The following is a 27,501-nucleotide window of genomic DNA, read 5'->3' as shown; positions in this document are numbered from 1 at the left end:
TACATTTCCGGGAAAATGACGTCACTTCCGGTTTCGGGCAGGTAATGGCGGAAATGCAAAAGTTCGCGCTGACGTCTATTCCAACGTAGGAAGTGTTATGAACAGCTGATCGGACCGGCACAGCGTGTTTCTGGAATATTATGTTTTTGTTCCTGCAAGCGCTTTTTATGCAGTTTTTGCAAAGCTTTATGTGGAAGGAAACCGTGACCTAGGACAAGCTGATGGCATGAGATGTAAGTACAACTCCTCCGGTTTCATATGCAAAAAAAATTTTTGCGCTAGCTTACGTGGTTGCAGTGCTACTGGGATTTAAAAATAGTTACGCAAAACAGAGCGTGCCCGCTCCGATCAGCTGTAAAGGGTTAATGGAATTAAAGAGTAAAAACAGAAAGTGACATGAAATAGAAATATTTCAATTAAGTGCACGTATATTAAACATGTACTAACATGTAAATATACTCAACTACATTACTAGTGATCCTGGCCATGCTCTAACCCAACAGTGTTGGGTATTGTAAGATTAGCAGTGCTCAGGCCTCCCCGGGTCCCCCTCTAGGCACTTCCCTGGCTGTTGAGAATCAGATGCTTTCCAGATAACACTGCACAGAGTATCAAAATCTAGAAGCTACTTTTAGCTGCTCACTTATTCACAGGGGTTCACCACAGCAGGCAGCTTTGCATGTTTGATTTGACAGTTTTTATGTTTGATGCCCTTTCTGATGCAACTGCAAAGCGATCTGACGTTACTCTTCTGCCTTCATATGTTCCATCAGTTCTGAGAAGACTATTATAAGGACAGGCTGCACACCATGCAGAAATCATGTTGTTTCTGCAAAAATATCATTTTTTTTATGTCTGCCAAACTGCATCATCTTTGACATTTTTCATAGATTCAACTAAAGAAATGTGAACAAATAATGTGTTTGTGTGGCAGGCTTTAAATAACAAAGCGCTTAAAGACACAATTTAAAATTAGTCCTTCGCTAAGATGTCATCCCTCGACTTAGGCATCGTTTTTTTTATGCTTGAATGACTCATAGGTCAGCGTTTAATATCTGAACAAACAAACAACAAATCTCTGAAAAGTGTCATGCACTGGACTGAAAAGGAGTTGTGGTTTTTTTTTGGTTTTTTTTTAATAAGCAGCTGATATCCAAAGACTGGCTCCTTGGAAGCAAAATATGAAGAAATGAGGAGTGGCTCGAGACTTTTGCACCATGCTGTGGCGGTGAATAGGGCTGGGCGATATGACCCAAAATTCATATCTCGATATTTTTTAGCTGGATGGCGATATAAGATATATATCTCGATTTTTTTTTTAAAAGCCATAAGTTAAGAACAAAAAGAGAGTTCCTAGTCACACTGTGTCCCAGATGTCACACGGGCACTTTTATTTACATACAGCGTAGATGTACATGAAGAAATTACTCAAAAATAAATTATCAGCATTTATTAAATAATCATGGTCCATAAATAAAAGAAAACAATGTTGTTTTTGTGCATAACAAAAAGCTCACAATTGTGCAGTCAAAATGTAAACTAATAGACGCTGAGCATAATAACAAAGAGACAGATTTCAGAGCTGCACCACGTCTCTGAACAGGTCCTTATACACACACAGTACGTATCACTCCGCGAGGCTCCTCCTCGGTAGCCGTAATCCTCCGACAATCCATCAAGTGGTGCAGCTCCGTAGCTTAGCAAAGTCATATTAAAACATTTTTTGACAGATTGCTGAGCGCTGTGTACCACATAAAATCGGTTCGCGGTCAGTAAGCACAACCAGAATTCATACATAAGGCGCACTGTCGATTTTTGAGAAAATGAAAGGATTTTAGGCCGTGCAGCCCCTCCTGGCTGCATGTCGTTAGCGCGGTTAGCTCGCTAGCGCGGTTAGCTCGCTAACACGTTGACGCCGTCCAGCCCCACGCACGGTAACTCGCTAACGGAGATATTCCGCTTTCATCTTGTCATTGCCTGCAGGTGAAGCTAAGGGGGAGGGGGGAGTTGTGTTCAGTGAAGGAGAGGTGAGGCCGAGTAACGTTGCGTAGAGACAAAAGTGGACGAAAGAGAGGTATACCTGCGGCTCCACAAGTATAAATATAACGTAACATAGACTATATCGATATAAACGATATTGTCACATCTTATATCTCGTATGAAAATATATCGATATTTTTAAAAAACTCGATATATCGCCCAGCCCTAGCGGTGAATATGCTGCTTTTTTGTTTCATCATCTCCAAAACTAGATCACAACCTTCAAACTCCAGTGAATAAAATAAAAAAAGGAAGCAGGGCTGAGGTATTGAGTAAAAACAGAGTGACAGATAAGGTTAAAGTAGTGTAACTAAGCAGGATGTGTGGCAGTTTTAAACCAAAGAAATACTGCAGCATTATACATCCTCTCAGCTCTTTAACTAAAATATGGCTAAGCAAACTGATTCCCATACTACACAGGCAACAGAGCAATCAAAATAAAAACAAAAAAATTGATATTTAGACACATTTTACAGCCAATTTTAAAAGTTCTTATAGATTCAAATCAGCACTTCAACAATTTTGAATGTATAAAAGGAGAAAAAGCACATGTGGATGCGACGAGTACCTGTTTGTAGAGTAAGGTTCGGTTCTTGGGCTTGTGGCTGTTGTGCTGGGTGTAACAACGGCCCAAGGCTGCTAAGTCCTTCATGATGGAGTTAAGTGCCTCCTCGTCGTCTAAGGAAGAAAGAAGAAATGTGTCAGCTACACTCTGCGCTTAAATGTAGGAAGTACAGCAGAAATACCTTATCTGTTTCAAATGACCTCACTTTATTGGTGACTTTACTGGCCACACACGAGTGCTCTTTGACATTTAGCATGACCTTAGTTTTTAGTTTGTACCGGCTCAGAAGAGCCAGTGAGGCAACATCTGGCATGCCTCTTCCTGTTTTCATGTGTGAGTTTCCATTAATGGAGAAGAATCTAGTTTATGTTCGGTACATACCTAATAAGGGTAGAATTATCTCTCTATAAAACAAACAAACAAACAAAAATATTGCCTAATATTTCTCTGAGATATGTGTGACTCAAGTCTTTCGCTTTGATGATATGGGTAAACATAACAATGCAGGCCATTCTTTAATGCTATACTTAAGCATAGAAAAGCCACAAAAGATAAAGTTGTTTTAATAATGGAACACGTGTATGGGCTTCATGCACGCCTGTCAAAAAGGGCGACGTGGTCACCTGCAGCTTGTTTATTAAGCAGTCTAATACATATATATCAGTGGAGATATTTCAGGAGCATAATTCAGATAAAGGCTGCCTTTCTTCAGTTACAAATGTTATAAAAAAGCGACTGCGCGGTAAAAGAGAAAGTCGAAAACGTTTCAATATGAAATATTTTGGGACTAAAGTGCCACATCCGTTTGTGTCATTAAAATAACCTTTAAGGTATTAAAGCCAACAATTCTCAGTTTTCTACTCCTCACTTCACCTTTTTTGATGTGCTCACAAAAAAGGGCATCCGGTCATCTTTTACCATTAAAAGCCTTTAATGGAATCCGAGTTGGGTGATTACAGTATAAGAAAGAGGTCGCTGACCTCAGCTTCTTCCTGTCTCTCAGATATATCCAAGGTCTAGTCATGATAATAATTTTTAAAAAATGCACACGCAGGCACACACACACACCTGTGCTGGGTGTGTGCAGTGCAATACAAACAGCACCTGCAGGAAAAACCGCATTCTTTAATAGAATAGATGTCTATATGTGTGTGTAAAAGACCACAGGGAATGAAAGCTAGAGTCATAGTAACACACGGAGCAGATGGGGTCTGGGATGGCATTTGATCTTGCTCCTACTGTACGGCTCTTGTGGCCAGCTGTTCTCAGACAGTAGGCCAGTACACCAGGTTCACTCAGAGGTCAGGATGCACTCATGCATAAACATCAGTTTACACGTCACTGTCAGACTACCTTTCGTTTTTCCTCTCATACCGAGCGCTCTGTAACTCTTATTCAAATTGGTATACCTTACTGTACGGTAAATTTTCTCATGGTTCATATTACATGAGTACAAAGCAACAGCCATTAATACTAATGGCACCTTTAATGACATGCTATCTTTCCCAACATATACGGGCCTATTTATTTCTCCTATGGCTTGTAGTGTCAGTTATGAAGCGTGACAGACCAACTCTACTGACTAATGCTGGTTTTGTGGTGCTGCAGTTGTATCTATTTGCATAGGTAGTTGCTCACAGAGACTAACCAATAAAACCTACACAAACCCCAATGGCACGAAGCTCGCCTACTGACTCCTGGACAAGTGGGAGAGAACAGGGAAGATGTATCGACCAACCAGCTCTTTAAAATGAAACAAGGTAACAGTAGTGGGATATTATTAAAATGCAAACCAAGTAGACAAGATATTCAATCACAAACTGGGCTCATTGACGCTAAACACGCAGCTAGCTAATTTTAGCTAATGTTAGCCAGGAAAAGCTAATGGTGAAAACAGATGACACAGTCTGTATCAACCAAATATCAGAGTTAAGAATGTATTAAAAGTGTGTTTTATCTCATTTTTTTTTTATTTTCTCTCAACTTGACTATTTTCTTCCATCTCTTTACCCTAGCTCATAGGTGTCAAACTCTGGCCCGCGGGCCAAATGTAATTAGGCTGCGGGCCAAATTTGGCCCGCGGGCCATACCATACCAAATTACTATCAGAGCTGGCCTACTGGTATTATACAGCTAATATATATATTGTTTAGTATTAAGCTTTGCTTGTTCCATATTCAGTTTTTTAGCAAAATGTGTTTGAGTCCATAAGAAAAGATTCATTCTTATATCTGGAGGAATAAATATATTTCAATAAATATTAAAGTTAGTCCGCGAATTTGTTCCAGTTTTGAATTTTGGCCCACTGTGTATTTGAGTTTGACACCCCTGCCCTAGCTGGTCTGAAAAGATGGCTGCCGCTCCCGGAGCCTGGTTCTGCTAGAGGTTTCTTCCCGCTAAAAGAGAGGGTTTTTTTTATTCCCACTGTTGCTTGCTCACAGGACGTCAAGGGTCTTTACCTTATAATCTAAAGCGCCTTAAGACAGCTGTTGTGATTAGGCGCTATGTAAACAAAACTGACCTGAATTTAAAGTATTCTTCATTTCAACCAGAGCTCATTTGCTCCAGCAGCTCTCTCATTATCCACTTATGTTTACCCCTAGTCCATCATCTGCCACTTAGTTGCATTAAGTTTCAGCGGACACTTCCAAATTAGCCACATGAGTGAAGTGTGAATGACATGTTTCTCTTCTTTGCTGTGTGGTCCAGTCCCTCCACTTAAAAAGAAACTAAATAATGTCAACTGATAAGAAAAATTCCACCTACAAAAAAAGCTGCGCCCACAGAGCAAACAACAACAACAGTATAAGAAGTACTCTTGCATGGTCCAGACTGCACATTGGATCGCGTAGTGTCTGAAAGCACTAAAATGACTGCAAAGTCAGTATATCCAACAGGAAATCAGGCAAAAATATATATTCCTTTATGTTCTAACAACTTTATGAATACCTGTGTGGGTGAATTTATTTATTTATTTATTTTTTGAGAAAAGGACAGTAACTATGAGGCAGCTGAGTCATTTCTGGTAGTTTTCTCCCTTAAGGAGATTCTAGAGATAAGACAGATGAAATAACACCTATTTATGTAAATAACCTTGTAAAACAACACAATGTGTCCTGCCACCATCACACAAACGCATGCAAAGTGCTGTAAACTGCCCTGAGAAGACGATAGGAGACCCGGGTACTTATGACGTATGCTGTCAGCAGCGGTGGCTGACTAACCGTTCGACCAGGCATGTCCTCTCGGAACAGGAAGGAACTGAATCACTGTCTTAAGTTCTGAACGCGGAGCTGTGCTAACCATGTTGTTCCACATCAGGATATTCATGTATTTTTTGACTGACTCACAAGGGAAAAAACTCTGAATATGACAAAAAAATAAATTAAGCATGCAAAAATATTTATTTTTCCTTCTGTAGTGACAGGATTTTACATGAGAGCAAGGCTGCAGCTCGTGATAATGTTTTCCATTATCAATTAATTTGCTGAATAAGCTAATTTTTGCACAAAATCCCTCAAATCCAACAATATTCTGTTAAAATAGAGAAAATGAGTCACAATACATAAATAAATATGTAAACTGTTAAATATCCAAATACTAATCTCACAATCTAACTCTTGCAAATATTACCTCTGTCATTGTTTCTCATTTGCACTGCTTCTCTCTTGTGAAATCTGCTGTTTGAGTCCAGCCTCTACAGGCTTACAGCTCCAGACTACCCTGTGCACTTGCAGTCAAGGATACAAAACAAACAGAGGCCAGCATGTGTATGTGTATGTGTGTGTGTGTGTGTGCGCATATGTGTGTGTGTTTGTGCTCTCTGTAGCCTATGGATAATAGCGGAGAAACGAGTGTGAGAGGGTTCATTGGAACAGGGGTGGGGGCAGTGAGAGCATGTGAGAAATGTGTGGTGGTGCACAGAGCTGGCTCTGATGGCTGCCTGTAAGTGAAGTTATTACATCACTCCCAACTGATCCACGGCCACTGCCAGGCTGAGGCCAGCCAAGGCTAACCACCAGCACAGTGGAAAGCAACTGCCACATACACCAAACACACATCACCGCCAGAAGTAGCCTCAGTGACTGCTTCAGGAACCCCATGGCAACGTGTGACCCAGAATAGTTGCAAATGTTTTGAGAAGAGGAGGGGAGGGTTGATAAATTGGGCTACCTTCAGCTCCCCCCCATCTGCTCTCATTGTGTGTTGCGCAAAATGTGACACGCATAAGAAAAAGGGGGAATTCCAGGAAGCCGGGCAGAGCGAGCAACATTACACAATGTCGACCGGTTGCTGCCCATTGCATCATCGCCCAGCATCTTTCGTCTCGTCACGGGCTAACTCTGGGAACTGCGAAAGTGGCAGTGGACGAAATAAAGCAAGAACTTTGCTTCAGGATGGGTGACAATAAAAAGGAGACGTCTTCTCGTAACTGCTGCTCGAGCTGAGTGTTTTATGAAAGCAGAGCAGAAGCTGGGAGATGAAGGTAGAGCGAGACAACTCCCCCAAACCCTAAAGTTGCTTACAAAATAGAACAAGCTACGAGAGGATACGACTTCTGCAAGCCAAAAGTATTTAAGGACCAGCGAGGCAGAGCGTCTGTGTGCGTGTGTGTGAGAGTGAGAGATGCAGGCTGCCTGAATGAAGACATTGAGGGGATTTCCTGGTGCCGAGAGACGCATCATGCCAAAGGCGTCCGGCAGGATTAGCGGCTGGAGCCAAACGTGTCCTCACTCTGCAGCACTACGGTTCGAGCTCTGACGCACAACAAGCACACAAGCACATGCACACACACACAAGTCAGCCATAACAAGCAAGGCGGGCTTCCCAGCTCTCACCTCGCTGTTTATCGAAACCGTGGCAGATATAATTGGACACCTAATGGATGTAATGTTTAAACCTCAGAAGTTAATCTTTCACCAAGAATAATGACCCTGATGTAATGTAGGTGGGTGTGCAACAGTGGTTGTGCAATTAATGTTTGTACAAGGTCTGTGCTAAAGGCTTTTCACTGGACAATGTTTGCAAATATGCCCATTCAGTATCTGCAGGCCGTGGCATTCCTCTCTCAGCCTGCGTCAGCTTGGCTTAGCCGTGTCACCACTACTGTTACAGATCTGGAAAGATCTGTTAAGCAATTATTTGAGGAGAGCTATTAATAGCAGTCTAATGTGTGTTGAATATGGGGAGTAGTTTTTAGCATTATGTACATTTTGCAAAATTCAGAATTTCAGAGTTCTTTTTTTTTTTCAAAGCTCACAATCAGCTAGGAAATTTGCTGCAGCTCTATTTACTGAACTCTCGACAGAGCTGAAAGACTTTATACGAAGCCACGCTAAAATAAGAGACGCACACTGTCTAAAAGAGCAGGAAAAAATCTACAGGAGAATTCCATAACGCCAGAGGGTAGAGGTTGCATCGCACAATTCCTGCTCCCGTTTCCAAAACTTAAATCATCTTTATAACACCTGGATCAGGAAACGCTTCCAGCCATTCGCGTTGTTGCACTGATGCATGGACACGCCAAGCCCAATGCCAAGAACAACCACATGCAGCAACATTTATGTCAGGTGGAAAACCTTACGTAACACACTGACGTGACTGTGGGGATGATTTCTTCTTTTGTCCAGAAAGCATTACATACATTTACAGAACAGGCCTAGTATGTCATACAATTCCTGTAGCTCCATCAAGGCTGGGTGTTTACCTTGTGAGTTTCTGTGCTGTCCAGATCCATTTTGGAGACCGTCATCTGTGGAAAAAAAAACATCATCATTTTGGATCACAGTGAAAGCAGGTCCAAAATAAAACAATTGACAGCATATGCTGGCTGCTGATACTTTGAGTTCAGAGAATCTACTGTTGAGAAACAACAACATGCAGTGCTGTGAAAAGCATTCATCCCCATCCACATTTTTTGCATATTTGTCACACTTATGTGTAAATGCAAATTAAAAAAAAATAAATTTTTAAATGATGATTTCATTTTTTGGGGGAAAAAAACCCTATAACCCCAAAAGAACCCGTGTGACAAAAGTGAAGTAAGCTAAAAGATCTTGAGCTAAAGAACCAGCTGAGTAACAACGTCATGGACATCTGTCAGTCTGTTAAGTGTTACAAAGCCATTTCTAAGGCTTTGGGATTCCAGTGAACCACGGTGAGAGCCATTATCCACAAATGAAGAAAACTTGGCACAGTGGTGAGTGGCCAACCTACCAAATTACTCCCCAGAGCAGATCAATGACTCATCCAGGTTGTCATAAAACAATTCAGAACAACATCTAAGGAACTGAAAGCCTCGCATCAGTTAAGGTCAAAGTTCAGGATTCAACAACAAGAAAGACAATGGGCAAAAATGGCCTCCATGGGAGAGTTCAAAGGAAAAAAACACTGCTGACCAAAGAACATCAAGCCAACAGTCAAACATAATGATGGTAGTGCGATGGTCTGTGGCTGCTTTGCTGCGTCAGGACCTGGACGACTTGTCGTAATTGATGGAACCATGAATTCGTCTCTCTACCAGAAAATCCTGAACGAGACTGTCGGGCGATCAGTTTGTGTTCTAAAGCTCAAGTTGGGTTATGCAGAAGGACAATGATCCAAAAAACACCAGCAAGTCCACCTCTGAATGACGCAAAAAAAAACAAAAAAAAAAAACAATAAAAAACCAGCATAAAGGTTTTGGAGTGGCCTAGTCAAAGTCCACACTCAAATTTGATTGCAATGCTTTTGCTGAACCTTAATTTCTCCCCCATAATGATAGCATTTGAAAACCTCCTGTAATGTGTTTTGAGACCTCAATGTGTGTCAAAAAGGATGTGGTGTGACAACCACCAGATCAGGGTTTTTTTCCAAGGGTAGCCCTAGTAAGCTGCATAGGCAGAGATCACCCTCACTAACTTCTAATGCACATCCAAGCATTTTGTTCTGGAAGCAGGAACCCAAGAATAGTGGGCCAAAGTTCCTCCTCTATGATGTAAAACACTTCATTCCAGTTATCGCAAACACTTGATTGCAGTTCTTGCTGCCAAGGGTGGCACAAACACTCCTCAGGTTGTGGGGACAATTACTTTTTCCACACAGGGTCAGATAGGTTTGGATGACTTATTTCCCTTAGTAAATAAAATGGTCATTTCATTTCTTCATTAACTGCATGTTGTATTTATTCATGTCTAATATTATTTACATGAAATTTACTTTGTCTGAAACATGCGATTGTGACAAATATGCAAAATAACTAAAAAAAAATCAGGAAGGGTGCGGATACTTTTTTACAGCACTGCGTCCACAGCTAGCAATTTTTTTTTTTGCATAATTTAGGCATGCATGAGTGCATTCAGAGACATTCTTATACAGTTTATTTTGCAGGAGATAAATAAACACAGTACACTGGAAACATGCACACTGTTGTTACAGGTATTAAGGCGTTATTTTTCTCTTCTACAACCTTCAAGTTGCCAAAATCAAGACTTCATATCTGAGGAAAGGTTTAAAAATGAGGAACAACAGAAAAAAAAAAAACAATGCAAAATCTGAAAATAACTGTCTTTTCTTTCCCTCTTTTTTTTTTTTTTTTTAAAACACTGTGCTTTTACATGTGTTGTTTTTCTCTGCACTGTTCCTGCCAGAGGAAGAGCGAGAGGTGTGTATATTCCCAGTAAGCAAGCATGTTTCTGTACGTACACAGTGCAGCCTAAAGCAACTCGCTTTCAAACGCTACTCACCCATGTTTACTGTCATCATCAGGAAGTGGCCCTGTTGAACTAGAGCACGGAGCTCAACTTCTCTCTGCTGCTGAAGACTTCACCCTGAGAGTGAGGCAAAAAAAACAACAAGGTTTCAACATCCAAGAACTGTGCCATTTTCTTTCAGCGAGGCGAGCATTATTTCTGAGAGTGCACAAAAACAAAGACAAAACAGGACGCAGGTGGTAGTATCAACACAGCGCGTTATTTTTCCACAACGGTGTGACTGCTTGTGTTTTTTATTTGTTCTTTTTTTTTTATTTATTTTTTTATTTAAACTAGTCTCTTGAGATTGACATATCCTCTACTCTGAAAAATAGCATGAAAGCCATTAGTCATAGTCCTGTGAATGCCCCCGGTGTGTGTTTACTGCCACCACAAAAACCGCAAGACGGCATCAGTGAAGGCGGGCATGGGGGTTTGCCCGAACACCTGCCGCAAGTAAAGACCATGAGAATTTCCAAAACAAAGTAGCGGAGAATCTGTACTCGCATCCGTATTTTGTGTTGCAGTCAGCACAGTGAGTGAAAATGCATGCTTATGGTAGATCTCAAGCCAAATACATCCATCTCACAGTATTCGTGCATCACCACTTCATGCTTACGGCCACTGAAGCGTTCCCCTTAAACAGGCCAACGTGCACATATTTCTCACGCAAAGACTGCAGGAAGCATTTGTTTGTTCTTTGAATGCAGTCTATGCAACAACAAAAAAAAAAAAAAAAAGAGGAACAAGAACTAGTGCCTCAGCTGCTCCAAACGGTGTTGTGGTATTTGAATATTTGCAGTGGTTGGGACTTCAGTGTGTTCCCCATTACAGCATCAATCACAGAGCCATAGAAGGTATTGTGCACACTTCAGAAATCCAAAAAAGGTCAAGACCTTTTTAAACCTATGTTTACATCCATTTAAAGACAGCTTGAAGCAGCTTGAAGAAAAGCAATTGAGCTCAAACGTAACGCGATATTATTTTTAGTAAATGCTAAAATACACTTCTAGCTATGAGTGATTGCTAGCTACATGGGAAATTCAATCTTAATTGAAGCTCAGATTGCTAATGTTAGCCACATATTACCTAGCAGCTCTGGGTATTTAGATGAAGCAAAACTACATTTTAGTTACACAAGTTCTTCTTGCAGTAGAGGGTTAAAAGGTTCTTTTGGCTGAGCAATCAGAGGCCTAGCTGCTAATGGCTGCTCGTTGCTACACACAGACAACACAAAAATCACAGCTACTGTTGTCAGTGGCTACAGTCTGACACTAGCAGAGTCACCGGTGACACACTTGATGTCAGTTTTGGCTAAAATCCCTGAGTAATGCTGCTCTAATTCCTTGCCGTAAACTCCGCAATCGCATGGTTAACTGGACGGTCCAGCTCAAAGTCAGAACACCACAGTGAAGAGAAGAGCTAATACGGAAAACAAAATAGCAAACACAAGCCACAAAAGGAAATTAAAACACAAAAGAAGTCAGTTTGTGTGTTTTCACCTACGCCAAAGTCTGTGTTACCCCACTGAGCCCAGATAAATGCTCCGGCGTGCCTGCAGAGACACAAACACTTTCTCTTTGTGTCAGCCAGAAAACTTTTCATAAAAGCAATAAAAAGCGGCCACTGGAGCAATTTACAGCCTGAGGGGTAGAGTCACAGAGTGCCAACAGAGTTTGAACAAGGGAACAGACAGGGTACTGCTGTCAGTGCACTGGCATCACACGAGCTAAAAAGCTGGAAAGCTGAAACTTAAAGGAAATGTGGAAGAGCAAGGGTGCTCTAAATGTGTCGTGATACCAGCGTTAAATTTGGCTGAATTCACCGGATAATACGATTGCAAAGAACTAATATATTCAGTGTAGAGCTGGGCGATAGAACGATAACGATATGTATCGCGATATAACTTACTCGATAGAGAAATTAAGCTATCGCGATAGACCTCGCCGCTCTTGTCCTCTTAAAAAAAAAATAAAAATAAAAATAAAAAAATAAAAAGGTCAGCCAATCCAAATTAAGTAGCACAGAGCCGAACCAATCACAGCCGCAGCGTCACGTCGCGTGACTTGTTACTTACAGCACAAGTGCCAAGCCGCACGTGTGTTTGTTTGGGAAGCAGCCAGCGGGTAATGGAGCCAGCGCGTAATGGAGGAAATGAGTGTGCCGACTAGAAAAGTCAACCGAGCGTGACCGAAGAGAAAACAGACGATGGTTCCAATGCCGGAGAGATTGTCGAACGGAAGAGCCATAGAAGTTCCGTAGTGTGAAGGTATTTCGGCTATTTCAAGTCTGACAAAAAACAGAGTAGCATGCACTGTAAATTGTGCCGAAAGCAAGTCTGGAAATACAATAAACTGGTGCATGCGTCACACTGTGCGCCACGTTATTGTTTCGGTGAAATGAATTTCTACAATACTGTTACTGTTAATTCTACTCTCTGCAGTGTTTAAATGCTTACATATACACACAGTTACTGTCCCTCCACACATACGACTCTGTTCTGCTTCTATGCCCCAGCTTTGTTTACTTTTTCCCACCGAGGCTTCTAGACTTCTGATTGGCCAACATTTCTGCACGGTTAGGAATCTAGCGCCACCCGCTGCTTTGGCATGTTCATAGCAGCCTTTTCCTTCATTTCTGCCTTTATGTGTGGACGGGATTATTTTTTAAAACGGAAACGGAAAATCTCCGTTTTCAAAAATACCCGTGTACGTGTGGACGTAGCCTCAGTCTCTGACTGGAAGCGCTAATTCGTCATTCGGCTTTTGTCAGACTAAAGTAACTGTTAAAACTGTTTGAAAAGCTCAGCTATACAACAAGGAGAGATTGAGAATTTCCTTTTAGTTCTCAGTTTATTTGATATTGACAAAAGTTAGTCAGTTTTGTCTGTTCTTCTGTAAAACAAACTAAGATTTATTTTTAGAATTAATATTTTGTTTCTAAGTGGAATTGACAATTTAGTCTGTTTCGTTTGTTCTATTTTGAAACTTAAACGCTTTAGCGGCTGCCTTTTGTGTAGTTTGCAATATTTGCCTTTATTTATCTGAAAAAGTCTCATGTTCCTTAAGTACATCTACCCTGTTGAACTTATTATGGGAAATAAATATTTAAATAAAAACAAGCTGCTGATTATTTCACATTTTACTTGTGAGCAACGGCACATTTAAATCTTACAAATATAGTTATTTGGCTTATATCGTGATAGATATCGTTATCGCCTGAAATGAAAAAAACATATCGTGATATGAAAAAATCTCATATCGCCCAGCTCTAATTCAGTGTGTTCGGTACATCTGGTGTAAAGACCAGGACGTTATTAGGAAAGGGAATACGAGCAAAGCTCCGCCTGTACGGTGCCGTTGACCACACATGAAAGAGACGATGAGCCACGAGACAGGTGGTCTCCTAACACCACGTCGCCCAGTCTGTTGATGCCACACACAAATGCACGCACGCACACAGGAACAGAACAGCCTCTGTTTTATGCCAGCAAGTCACCAGATGGGCCATCTGCTTCCCTCCTCTGCCCAGCATGATGCCAGGCTAGTGGTACCCACTGATCGCAAGCCCAGTTCTCCACACACTTCTTGGCAGGCGGGTAATGTGACAGCCCCGCTTGTTGAAGATCAAATGCTAATCGCCGCTCGCTCTTGTTGCTCAGCAGCCACGTGTCTTACGAGAGGGGACTGTCAAGTCTGTGCGCTAGATGGTCTATGAGGAAAAGCATGCATTGAGCCTGCAAATGCTCCAGAAGTGTCTGAAACACTGTGACGCACTCCACCGTCAAGATATGGAGGGAAAAGTCAGCAGTCAGGCAGGCTAATGTTTCACTGTTAGATACCTCTCCTTTGTCACTACATAAGAGAACGGCGCTTTATAGAGAAATAACAAAGGAGAGCTAAACTCTTCAACCGCACGCCTGTACACTAACCTTCTACAGGTCTATACATCACTCTCCAACTAAGTAACTAAGTGGGCCACATCTCTGAGGGAAACACCCTCCTAATTTAGACTAGAGAAAGTGGGAGGTCTGTCCTCCAGCTGCCTGATAGCCAAAGCAGCATGATCTCATATGTGACATCACTCTTGACATGGAGTCCCAGAGAAATCACCATTTCAGAGGTCAACCTCTAGATATATTTTTTTCTTATTTGACGGGGTTGGGTGCTGGGTTTCCCCTCTCCAACAATCACAGAACAAGAAATTGATCCACAGACATCAGAAGAGGAAGTGATCAGTGATGAGATAAAGGAATGTTGTGGCAGTATACCTGTGGAAGATATGCAAAGCACCAGGCTATTCTGGTCCCTTTTATTCTTCCTGTAATATTTCTCATCATACGGTCATCTCAGTTCAGATTGAAGAATGGAAACAGGGAGAAAGAGACATCCAACGATAACACACACCGTTAAACCCAAATACCTCCACAGTTTCCGTTTTTTTTCCTTCAGTTCCAACAACGCTTGATATGAAACACGTGAAACCGCCTATGTTGTGCAAGTAATCAAAGTGACACCAGCTAATCCAGGCAAGATGTTACAGGCAGTGATGAATTACACATTCAAGTTTCAGGAGTCTGCTAAATGATTTCCAAATCATGTGGGAGTTATTGGAAGCCAACAGATCTGCAACAGTGGACAAAATACATCCAAGGTCCTGTTACAGTGTAGCAACAGTACTACCTGTTATAACAAAAGCAAAGGTCGTAATGGAGGTCGCTGTATCCAAAATAAGGTTAAAACAAACATCTTTTACTGTTAATGAAACCGCACAATGCATCGCAAGCCTGACATCATAATACCCGGTGGACTGTCTGAATTGCAACTCCCGCAGGAAGTGCAGGGTGATTAAGCGAGACGTGGCTATTTAGGTGACTTACGCTTTTTAAAAAGGTCAGCAGCAGGGGTGTCCTGTCTGCTAAACGCTTGCCAAGATTGTGTTGTGGCCACCCCGCATGAGTCAGAGGGTTATGCTTGCTGATTCTGGGAAGTAAGACAATACCTTATGTCCTATTGCTCAATAAGCCCACTGAGGGATTTCTATGCAGGGACACAGTTGAGGACCTCTGGGTGGTGGAAGACACGTGTGGGTGGGAGAATGTCATTCTGTGTGGGGCCTAAGCGCTTTATCATAACCTTGGTTCCCCTTTCTTTGTCTCAGGAGAGTTATTGCTGAGAAGAGATCTAAGCCCTTTAGTGGAACAACAGGCTTAATGATTGTGTCCTACAGCACATGAAGAGGATTTTTCCTGTCCTCCAGCACTAAATCTACGGTGTATTTCAAATAAAGGAAATTTCCCGTTGGATGTGAAGCCATTATTTATACGTCAAATTAGAGCTGGGCGATAGAACGATAAGTATCGCGATATAACTTTTACTCGATAGCTTAATTTCTCTATCGCGATAGACCTCGCCGCTCTTGTCCTCTTAAAAAAAAAAAAAAAAAAAAAAAGGTCAGCCAATCCAAATTAAGTAGCGCAGAGCCGAACCAATCACAGCCGCAGCGTCACGTCGCGTGACTTGTTACTTACAGCACAAGTGCCAAGCCGCACGTGTGTTTGTTTGGGAAGCAGCCAGCGGGTAATGGAGCCAGCGCGTAATGGAGGAAATGAGTGTGCCGACTAGAAAAATCAACCGAGCGTGACCGAAGAGAAAACAGACGATGGTTCCAATGCCGGAGAGATTGTCGAACGGAAGAGCCATAGAAGTTCCGTAGTGTGAAGGTATTTCGGCTATTTCAAGTCTGACAAAAAACAGAGTAGCGTGCACTGTAAATTGTGCCAAAAGCAAGTCTGGAAATACAATAAACTGGTGCATGCGTCACACTGTGCGCTACGTTATTGTTTCGGTGAAATGAATTTCTACAATACTGTTACTGTTAATTCTACTCTCTGCAGTGTTTAAATGCTTACATATACACACAGTTACTGTCCGTCCACACATACGACTCTGTTCTGCTTCTATGCCCCAGCTTTGTTTACTTTTTCCCACCGAGGCTTCTAGACTTCTGATTGGCCAACATTTCTGCACGGTTAGGAATCTAGCGCCACCTGCTGCTTTGGCATGTTCATAGCAGCCTTTTCCTTCATTTCTGCCTTTATGTGTGGACGGGATTATTTTTTAAAACTGAAACGGAAAATCTCCGTTTTCAAAACTACTCGTGTACGTGTGGACGTAGCCTCAGTCTCTGACTGGAAGCGCTAATTCGTCATTCGGCTTTTGTCAGACTAATGTAACTGTTAAAACTGTTTGAAAAGCTAAGCTATACAACAAGGAGAGATTGAGAATTTCCTTTTAGTTCTCAGTTTATTTGATATTGACAAAAGTTAGTCAGTTTTGTCTGTTCTTCTGTAAAACAAACTAAGATTTATTTTTAGAATTAATATTTTGTTTCTAAGTGGAATTGACAATTTAGTCTGTTTCGTTTGTTCTATTTTGAAACTTAAACGCTTTAGCGGCTGCCTTTTGTGTAGTTTGCAATATTTGCCTTTATTTATCTGAAAAAGTCTCATGTTCCTTAAGTACATCTACCCTGTTGAACTTATTATGGGAAATAAATATTTAAATAAAAACAAGCTGCTGATTATTTCACATTTTACTTGTGAGCAACGGCACATTTAAATCTTACAAATATAGTTATTTGGCTTATATCGTGATATAGTTATCGCCTGAAATGAAAAAAACATATCGTGATATGAAGAAATCTCATATCGCCCAGCTCTACGTCAAATGCATGTTCAGTTAGAGACGCTGCACTAGAAGGTCAATGACTAAACTTATCTCTTTGCACAAATGAGTGCGATAGAAGGTTTATTAAGAGGGAAAATGTAGGGGGAAATCACCAAGTATGAACCTTACCAGTTGCTCATTTTGGGTCAAAAAGTTGTTTTTTTTAATAAATCTTGGTCATACCATATGACTATAAAACGAAGGATTATTATGGTGTGAAACCAAATGATCGGTGGCTAACTTAAGCCTAACTTAAGTGCTTAGCCAAGGAGCTTGTAGTCTCACATTCAGACCCACTGCTTCATATTGCACACGATTTTAAGCAACTAAGATGGAGACTGAAACGTTTACATCGACACTATAAAAAAGGACGTCCAAAACAAGCAGATTTTATGCAGCACAACCATTTAAAAGTTTCATTTAAGCTGCAAAACCCAACAGCTTTCCCTTCATCCTACATAGGAATGCACTGATTGCGAAATTCTAGGCAAACACCGAAGCTTAAAAATAGAAATCTGGCCAACGGCCAACGTTGATATCGTCATCTTTGTTTATTCTACTTCAGTTATGCAATGGCTCACTTTGTTCCAGAAGAACCAATAGATTTTCATTGTATGAATGAATATCACTGTTCTAAAGTCATGCAGCCCTTTATCACACCATCTTGGAACATTCAACTTGGGGAAAACTGATGTAACGCAACAGGTAACAGATGATGTGCATGGTTAAAATGATCGGTTAACCACCGAAAGCTAGCATACCATTTTCAGCATGCAAGGTCAACATTATATCAATTTCCTGAAGTCAAATTTCTTAACACTGTCAGTTTCCAATGGTATAAAAGAGACATTACCAGCAAACGTCAGGCTTTATAAATCTGGAACCAATCAAGGTTTAGCATGTTTGCCGGGTCGAACGCTGGCTTGAAAGTTTAAACTTTCATTTCATCACTTCTGTTTGCGGCAATCTGAGAAGACGGTACAAATGTTGGGAGAAAGGCGTGTAACCAGAACCTAAAGAGGTGTATGAACTGGAGCTCAGTGTTTTATCTTCACTCAGTCCAGTGCTACCAATCAGATTCCAGCGTAAGATGATCTTCCTCATTGATAGTGATGGCTCTGTTAGCTAGGAGATAAGTAGATCTGCCCTCCATTATCATCAACCGCACAGCAGTGGCTAAAAATAGCCAAAAGAAAGAGTGGTTTCTCCTGCCATCCACAATGCATCCACTCCCTGGATCACCAGACCCCTACTCACCACCCGAGAGAAATCTGTACGATCTGTAAAGTAAGCTGTATTTTCCGTTACGAGGTGGCATGCTGTTACAAGCACATTGATTCATTGTGTTTCTCCACCCACAGGCAGTCATGCAGAGACAGCTCGTGGACTTAAACCCATTTCACGAGACAGAATGTCAAACAGCTGTGGTTCAGGAAGACTAAAGGAAGCGTTTCGGCTTTGCCAGCAAGCTGTTTATCCATGAAGAGCGTCTCGTTTCTGGGCATTTGATGCTCACAGAGGCTAAATAAGTGCGACAGTGAAGAATCCAAAAGCAAAGTGATAATTAAGTTCCAAGAGTCTCCCGAGTCATTTTTATTTAAAGTCTCTGCAACAAACTGCAAACTGGCCTCACTTCTGTTTATAGGGATAAACCATTATACATGGAAAAGAATGACACCTGCCTTGTGTAGCATTTTATATAACTGTGTACACACAAGCCTCAACATGTATGACTTAGTATGTAGACTTTCTGCTCTCTGGCCGCCTGTCCTTGCAGCTTCGGGCTCTGCTGCTGCTGACGGCATTGTCCTTACGGTCAAAAAAGCCGTGCAGACAAAGCTCAATCAGGACAACTTCCTCTTGGTTTCTGGAGCAGCGGGGGCCGGACCTTACTGCACTTTCACAGATAAAGTAAGCTGACCCAGACTAAGTCCTTCCACTTTGTCCATATATCTGCTTGTCGTAGGCTCACTTTACATTCGATCAGAGTCGTATTTTTGCCCCCCCCCCCCGCGCAACTACATCGTGACAGAACATGTCCTAACATGTTGCAACTGTGTCCGAGATGAATGAAAAGAGGCTTAAATTTATCTATGCAAACTAGCAGCACGTAATGGTAATGCTACTCTTAGCAATGTGTGGCAAAGGAAGCACTACACACCTGTATTTGTCCAGCGTCAATCTGTGTTCTTTAAACATGACGTGTTAACACGAGCTGTGCAACAACTGTTATCTTGAAGTCGATTTACAGATTTTTCATGGATGTCTGGGTTTGGCTGGGTAAAGACAGAAAATAGTCTCAAAACCACTAAAGCATTTTTAGTCAATCTTTCCACTGAGGCTGTATATTTTTCCTTAAGCATGATCTCTTTGTATATTTGAATATATGCTGCTTTGGTTTGGATCTGCTTCCGAGTTCCTGCTGTGGAAATATGTTACTGCCACTATCAGGCTTTGCCGTAGAGTTGGCGAAATCCATGTGGCTTTTATTTCACTTTGCAAATACAGTACATAGAAATCAGGCCAATGCCCTTTTTTAGTCACACCAGACGACACAGTCTTTGTTTCATTCAACCTCAGACTGATTCATCAAAGCCTGAAACGCTTTTATGAGTCTTTTACTTTTGAATGATGTCTTTCACCAATCTACTAGAAAGACCTGGCAGAGCATGGTGACTTGCACTTCACAGCACCAACATGACCAACAAGTTCACTTAAACTTCTTTAGAAAGAGTCACAGTGTTGGTATTTAAACATTTTTATTATGAGCCTTAAATAAAAACTGCAGTGCTCCTGAAAACTTTCTCTCTGCTCTGCGCATCAAAGCCAGGATTTTGGCTTTCAAGTGAATCTGACAGACATGGACTCAGCTCAGATTTTATGGGGAGTCTATTAAAGAATGATGGAAATCAAAAGGACAAAACTATAGCCGAAGCTCAATTCCACATTTTTAAACTGCACCTTTCCATTAACTGAACTGAAAAAGGTTTTCTTTGTCTTCTCTTTTGGTCCATCAGTCTTCACACAGTATCCATGTCTTAGACTACAACCTTCGTCAAACTCTGACTTCATACATTAAAAGTTTAAATGTATATTATAAAAGCTGCCAAACCAAAGGTTGGTTTTTGTAGTCAAACCAGATTTTTGAGAAACACATCTGAAACTGATCTGTTTACATCTGGTGTTTATAGATTTAAACAGTGCTGCACAAAATACCCCTTATTTCTTTATATTTTGCTTTGAAGGCTTTCTTGTAATTTTTAAGTGGTCTTGAGCAACAGTTCTCCAGGCTTTCTGGAGGCCTTTTTAAAGTTTTTCTTTCGACATTGGTGCTTTTTCACAGATTTTCAGTCCAGTCCTTGTACTTGAAGATTTTTTTTTGTTTGTTACATCACTTAACGCTGACCTATGAATCACTCTGTATACATGCAGTATAACAGATAACTGAAAAACATTTTAAAATGGTATCTTCTGTTACTTTGTTACTACCAGCACACTGGAAAAACATAATTTGTTCCCCTTTCTTTAGCTGAATTCACAATAAAATGCCAAAGATAACACAGTGTGACAGGCGTAAAATAGTATTTTGGCACCAAGAAAATGATTCCAAATGAGTCATTTGCTGAAAACTTGGCATAATTCAGGATGTTGTGCAGTTTGTTCTTAAACATTTTTGACAAAACTGGACAACAAGAGGACAAAACAAGAAGCGGCAGAAGTAAAAACAATCTACAGCAGATGAACATGACCGGGAAGTCACGTCTTTAACAAATCCATCAAAGAACCTGACGCGTGACCTCAGAGATGCATCTGGACCTTGAGCAGATCCATCTACGGTTTGCTGAAGCCTCATCAGAAATGGCCTCAGTGGAAGACTGGCTGTCAAGAAACCATTCTTAAGGAAGGTAAACGGAGAGGAGAGGCTATGTTACACAAGAAATGGACTGAAAAAATCAGTGGCAACAGGTCTGATGGAGTGATGAATCCAAATTTGAAAGCTCTGGTTCAAACTGTCAATATGTAGAGAGGGGGCCAGGACACAGGTACAACAGTGACTATTTACAGTACTTTTTTGCATGTTTGCGCATTTTAATAGATTGCTGCCCCGCCGCACTTTCATTGCAAAATATCAAGAAATTAGGGGTAGCTCAAGATTTTTGCACAGTACTGTACATACAGTATAAAAGAGTTGTATAGAAATAGGAACAAATAATGGAGTTATTGTCTATTAACTTTGCAGCACTGCACTTCACAAAATAGATTGCGATTCACTATGAAGACAGTTTGACTTTGCACTGTCTGCTCAGCTGTGACGCTACTCTGCAACATGTGCTGCAGGACTCACTGCAGAGTAGGGCTGTGCGATATGACCAAAATATCATATCCCGATAGAAGACATCTACTGTCCCGATAACGATATAAATCACAAAAATTTAACATTTTCTGTAAATTCTGTGAACCTCTGGCAGCTCGACTTGTGTGAAGTGTTTCCAGCTGGGCATCGTGTACCTGGAGTCAAGTGTTTTAACCGATGCATGAAACGATACATTTTAGACATAAGTTGTAACGGCCGCCGTTTCTTTGTGAGTATTTATTACAAGGCGTGCTGCGGGGAAAAGCCTGTTCTAACGTTTGAGTCTAAGGTTTATTTTTTAGCACCTGACGGCTCTTTTTTGCTTTTCATCCATAAATAATCTACATACTCTTTCACGTGATTCAGTTTATTTTGAAAAGTCTCAACAGGATCTTGAGCTTTATTGTGAAAGGTTTATGTGGAAAATAAACAAGCGGACACGTGATGGTTTTACCGTCGTTGTTGCTACGCATAAAAACAGGCGCTTGTCCGTCCTTAGTGTGGTTATATTAAATATAAGAGAAAGAGATAACTTTAAGAAATGAATATAGCCACTACAGTGACCATCAAAACGATGAAAAAATGTTGCTGTAAACAGTTTATTTTGCGACACAACGAAACAAACGATAGCGTAAACTGATCCGATATGTATCGTTATATCGAACAGCCCTACTGTAGAGTATTACTGACACAGGATTCTGAGCAGCTCTGCTGGATAAACTATGTGATTGTCACGACAAGCATCAGTTTCTGCATTATGGTCTGCAAAGGGAAAAGTTGTCTTGTTAGAAACACCTAAGAAAATACCAATAAATCCCTGACAGGCCATTTTGCTCTAGTAGGTTCCCGCCACACTCGGTGCCACTGGGACAACATTGCCTCGATAGCACATGCATGAACACTCGGTGAAAACAACAGCAGCCATATTATCACAGCTGGTAATCAAGCAATATTAAAAAATATATTAAAAAAAACAAGGATTCAAGAGAAACCAATCCTCCCATCTCTCTGTACTCTGTCATCTCTCTCACAGTAATCTTTGAAAGGCCAGCTTTTCCTCAGTGGGCATCTGGAAAGCAGTGAAGCTCCCGTGAATTTAGCATATGATAGCACGGGTTTATGGTCATCGTGGAGCGGACAGCGTGGGGTAAAGGAGGCCGTGATGCTGAACTAATGACCGGCAAAGCCTCCCGTGTGACACTAAGAGGTGACACCATGATGTTAAAAGGAGTGAACATAACTTTCTCATAAGTAAACTGCAGGGGGGGGGGGGGTCTTAATATTAATAATAATACAATCTGCATGAGCAAACTCTGTTGCACATGACATACTCCCATGCAGTTCTCAAAGGTTTTTCAGATTAAATGGGACGCTGTGAAACTCTGCTTAACAGACTTTCTACCTGTTTTTTTCCTCCTCCCTGACCTTTGTCCTCATTAGTCCCATCAAAATGCAATTAATAACCCAGCACGTTTGTGTCTGGCACCATTCACTGTGGGATTCTGTCCTCTTATCAGCACAGTGGTTTGTTTTGCTAGAGGCACGCCAGCCATATCTGTGGGTGGTTTCCACTTGACAGTTTGACTCTCAGTTTAAGGCTATTCCTGAGCTCCAGGGCACGCCACAGCGATGATGAACTCATCCATCAGGGTGCCGCTCAGGCTCCTTCTCGTGAGTGCACTTCCAATTGATTTGATTTGATGAAGACGGTGGCCTCATTAGATCTAATTTAGCGCATCATCTCAGAGCTCTGCCATCTCTGGATGAAGCTCACCTGCATCCTCGTCGCTTTCTCACCGCCTCAGGAAGGCAGAAAAATCTCTTCGAAACCGAAAACAAAAGGACAGGAAACAAAAAAAAGTAACACACGAAGGACTTTTCAGGACAAGAACACTGAGGTTTCCTCTTTTCAAGAAAAACACCAGCTAAAGTAACCACAGTGAATCACAGAGGACTGGAAAACTGACAGCAGAGAGAGGGGAAGGACACGGGCTATGAATGACTCTACAATCACATATGATGGCACTGACTTTCCAGCAATCAGTCACATCTAAAGACATGCAATTTAGATGTCTTTAGATGCTGTGCTGTGCACTGGAAACGACCACTTAGCAAAAAGCAAACTTCCCCCCTCCCCACTATTTTCTTTTTGTTGCAACAGAAAGTTTGTTGTGTCTTTAAAACTTTATCGTGTCTCTTTCCTTGTCCAAATCCAAATTCAGCATCATAACAGCCGCACTGAAATCACCTGAAAGCTCTCCAACTAACACTTTCCACTTGCAGGAAGGCCTACCTGTAAATGCACTGCACGTGATTTGTGTTACGAGCACTCACTTAAAAAGAACCCATAATAACATAATTAATATCTGCAAGTTTACTGTACTGTCGTGGAGTTTTATTTCCTATAAATGAGAAATAATAGTAACAAGCGGTGCTCCCAAATAAGGGGGAAAACCCCACAGTGGTTCTTACCTTGTTATCTGTGTGTGTCCATGATCCAGTTGCGGCTGCAGGATTTTTGAAAATGAACTGATTGTGGGCTGTAAGTTATCACAGACACGCGACAGGAAGAGCGGAAAAATCCTAACAGATGCGGAGAAAATCTTCCAAAAACAGTGAGCTGATATCCGGAAACTGCGCTCTGGACTAAGCGCAGAAATAACAACAAGAACTAGCTGCACTCAGGCGCAAAGATATTCTTCTTCTTTCAGAGGTGCATAAATCCAGAGTGGAGTGGACAGAGGGGAATAACCTGCAGTGGCCGATGTGTTTCAGAGTAAAGTTTTTTTTCTTCTTCTTCTTCGCCCTGCGCTTTGCTTGTCTCAACACACACTACGGAGAGGAGCGAGAGAGCCGAGTTTCACCCCGGAGCTGCGCCTCTGATGTCAGCAACAACGTGAGCTCCAGGAAGTGGTGACGCTGTCCGGTGGTGCGTTTCCACGGCAGCGGCTTCAAACCTCAGAGAGTACCGCCACACCGTGGACATCAGGGGCAAATACGTATTTTCCTGTGCTCCTACGCTCTGTGTCGCAAAGTTCAGGTGGACGGAGGTGCTGTGCTATACTGCAAATACTACTATCGATCCAATGCCAAGTAAACACATTTACAGTGATGATAGCAATCTCAATACTTTTAACTTATAAAGGCAGCTGACCTTACATTAATGCTGGGAGATACTGCAAGTTTTTGGTATTGATCTGATACCAACCTAACGTATAAAAGCAGCTTGTGTAGGGGAGGGCAGTGTTTATGACTTGTGAGATTAATCATCATCGATTTGCAAATTGAGACATTTTTAATTACCACTAAAACACTGAATTTTACATAGTTTTTAAATTTTGCCTGTCTCTAAAGCACTGTGGGTCCTCTTCTGTTGCTGTGTGTTGTTGCGCTATAACTGTGACATAATTAAAGCTACATGCTGAACTTAGACGATAGAAACAAAGTATCAATCCTACTGAGTCAGATACCAATACCAGCCTTGGTATTGATTCATACATGTAGTGAGCAATATGGTGGACATAGCAGGTTATGAAGTTGGCATTAGGCATAATCAGATTGGACAAACTTCAACCATCCCAACCAAAGGAAGACGAGCTAAAATCCAAATGTCATTGTTTTTTGGGGGAAGTATTTATGCTTTTTTCCCTCCTGTTTGTTTCCTTTAATTAACTACAGTGTGTGATTTTAATTGTATCCGTATGTCGATACATAGCATGCGGTAGAAAGGACAAAAATCGTGACACAGCTGTTGATGGGTTGAGGATTGCCACTTTAAAGGTTATGCAAGATGAGCAAGCATGAGTCTGATTAGATATATGTCAAATTTTCATATCATGCTGCTCTGTCAGGACTCCACATCTGGTGTGCAGACAGGCCAGCAGTGTTTGTCTCATTGTATCCATACTAAGCTGTTAGAAGTCTTTTTTTCTATCCATCCAGACTTGGAAAACACTGATATTTGGGATGATATGAACTATTTCATATCCAGGTAAAAATCCCACTGAGAATAAAACGCTCATTTTCAAGATCAATCTGGCAAAGGTTTGGTTTTGTTTTTTTTGTTTTTTTGGTGGTGGTGGGGCAGTGATCAGTTCTCCACACATGCCTGCTTCATCAGTGCAGCTGAAGTGTTTCTAACTCCCCTCACTTGATCTCAGTGGGTTGACAGTGCCTGTTGACTGTCATCATAGCTCCATTTGAGCATTTTAAATTGTCAGATAAAGAGCACGAACACTTGCATCTGCAAACACTGTGATACTATTTTACCATTAGCATGAATAATAATCTGTATCTTTTCCCTGCATGTCAGCTAATAGGAGCACACACACATGGCAGCACATTGCTAACTGTATTATAAGTATTACACCTCACTAAATGATCAAATGCTCTACTTAACCACACATCACTGACTATGTTTGCCTCTCATTTGATTGCTGAGCATTTGCATTGTGCATTTCATTTGTATCTTGGGGGGAAAAAGGCTACCTGTGTACCAAAAATTATTTACAATGGGCATAAAAACAAAACCCGGAGGGAGACAATCAGAATGACGAATGCTTAACTGACCTTGGGCTCAGCATCAGATTAGTTCCAAACAGCAGTGTTTTATTGTGATCAGACATGCCCTTGCTCTCTGTAAGACTGCTTCAGTGCAATGAATATCAATTGGACATTTGCATCTCTCTATGGATTTGAGTGCTTGTAGATGCTAAACTGTGCTGCAGATGAACACGGCATGCAGCTGTTATGAACACTCACAGCCTGTGAGTGTGGGGGAGTTCACATGTTTTTTATTTGTTTTGGGGTTTTTTCTAGCATCACCTGAGAGAATTTTGGAGATCAGGAGGGTTCCCCAGAGACAAACCACATACTATACCATTATATACTTGAGTCATATACGCTTACATATAGGTCATAGTATATAACATAACCTTTGTCTATTGGCCATCTGCAGAAATATTAAAATCATACTAATATTCATGTGTCTCATGTGTAAAAAACCATGCAGAATGAATTTTAAACTGATTGCTGAGTATTGAACCTTTGCCTTTACGAGTGCTGGGAAAACCAGTTAGAATAGAGTATATGTTTAATGAACATGTTTACATACTGGCGCTTATCCTTCTAGCTTTTACATTTTGCTAAGTGGTCTCCTAGAAAAATGGAAAAAATGCACATGCAAACTGTGGCTGATATCGATTTGTTGGGAATCAATGAGGCCTCTCTGTCAGTAAGAGGAGCACCTCAGGGAACCCTTAAAATACTGGGAAAGTCTTTTTTTAAAGCAATGTTCAAAGCTTTTCTAGTGTCTTTGGCAGTTTTCTGCTCTGGCTACTGTCTCTTGGGCATTTTGCATGGTTTTTAGGTCCACTGGGACTAAAATGGAGGGTTAGCTGCTGCCTCAAATTTTCCAGACTGCATAAGACATCTAAAAAAAACACAGAAGAGATTTCTTCAGATTCTCTTAATCTTTTGATGATATTATGTTACTGTAGATGATGAGATTTTCAAAATTTTCACAATTTTAAGTTGAGCAACATTATTCTGAAATGTGTTCAGAATTTGTAGATGCAATTTGTTTAGTGGTTTTTCTTGAAAGGCTTTTGGGAAATGTTCTTTTTATACCCAGTCACGATACTGACCTGCTGTAAATGCACCGAATTAACTGTAAAATGTTTCTCCAGCTGTTTCTTTTTAGAATCACTTAATTCTTCAGCCTTTTGTCGGCACTGTCCAAGCTTTTTGGAGGTGTGTCGCTAACATCAGATTCAAAATGAGCCAATATTTTTCTTAAAATTGTGGATTGCTGCAGTTTTAAACATTTCATAACTGTTCTATGATCTGTTGTGATTAAAATATGGGTTCGAACATTTGCAAACTACTGAATTCTCCTTTTATTTAGATTTTGAAGTTTACTAACTTTTTTTAAAATTGGAGTTGTATGATACATGTGAATGTAGCTATTATATAGCTATTTCACAATGAAGTGGCCTCAAGGCTATGTGCCAACAGAAGCCACATTGCTGTTTTACTGGATAAATCACTAATTAATATTTAAACACAGGAAGTTGGAGTTTGCTA

General features: G+C 41.0%; 1 protein-coding gene across 3 annotated transcripts in view; it reads right to left on the bottom strand.

Annotated features, from left to right (window-relative positions):
* The window catches only part of map3k22 (mitogen-activated protein kinase kinase kinase 22), a 43,910-nt gene extending 19,405 nt beyond the window's left edge, over positions 1 to 24,505 (bottom strand). For 2 of the 3 annotated variants that reach the window (XM_026179638.2, XM_026179640.2), the window contains exons 1-4: positions 23,890 to 24,505; positions 10,330 to 10,413; positions 8,313 to 8,357; positions 2,609 to 2,718 (exon numbers count right to left, since the gene is read on the bottom strand). In XM_026179638.2, the coding sequence (XP_026035423.1) occupies positions 2,609 to 2,718; positions 8,313 to 8,357; positions 10,330 to 10,348 (174 nt within the window). In that variant the 5' untranslated portion in view covers positions 10,349 to 10,413; positions 23,890 to 24,505. Of the gene's footprint in view, positions 1 to 2,608; positions 2,719 to 8,312; positions 8,358 to 10,329; positions 11,431 to 23,889 lie in introns of those variants that run through there. The other variant, XM_080306019.1, reaches the window with a different exon arrangement.
* Positions 24,506 to 27,501: the final 2,996 nt, after the last annotated feature.

The sequence above is a fragment of the Astatotilapia calliptera genome, chromosome 9, assembly GCF_964374335.1.
Source record: "Astatotilapia calliptera chromosome 9, fAstCal68.1, whole genome shotgun sequence".
NCBI classification, from domain to species: Eukaryota; Metazoa; Chordata; class Actinopteri; order Cichliformes; family Cichlidae; genus Astatotilapia; species Astatotilapia calliptera.
This window is presented reverse-complemented; position numbering and strand designations above follow the sequence as displayed.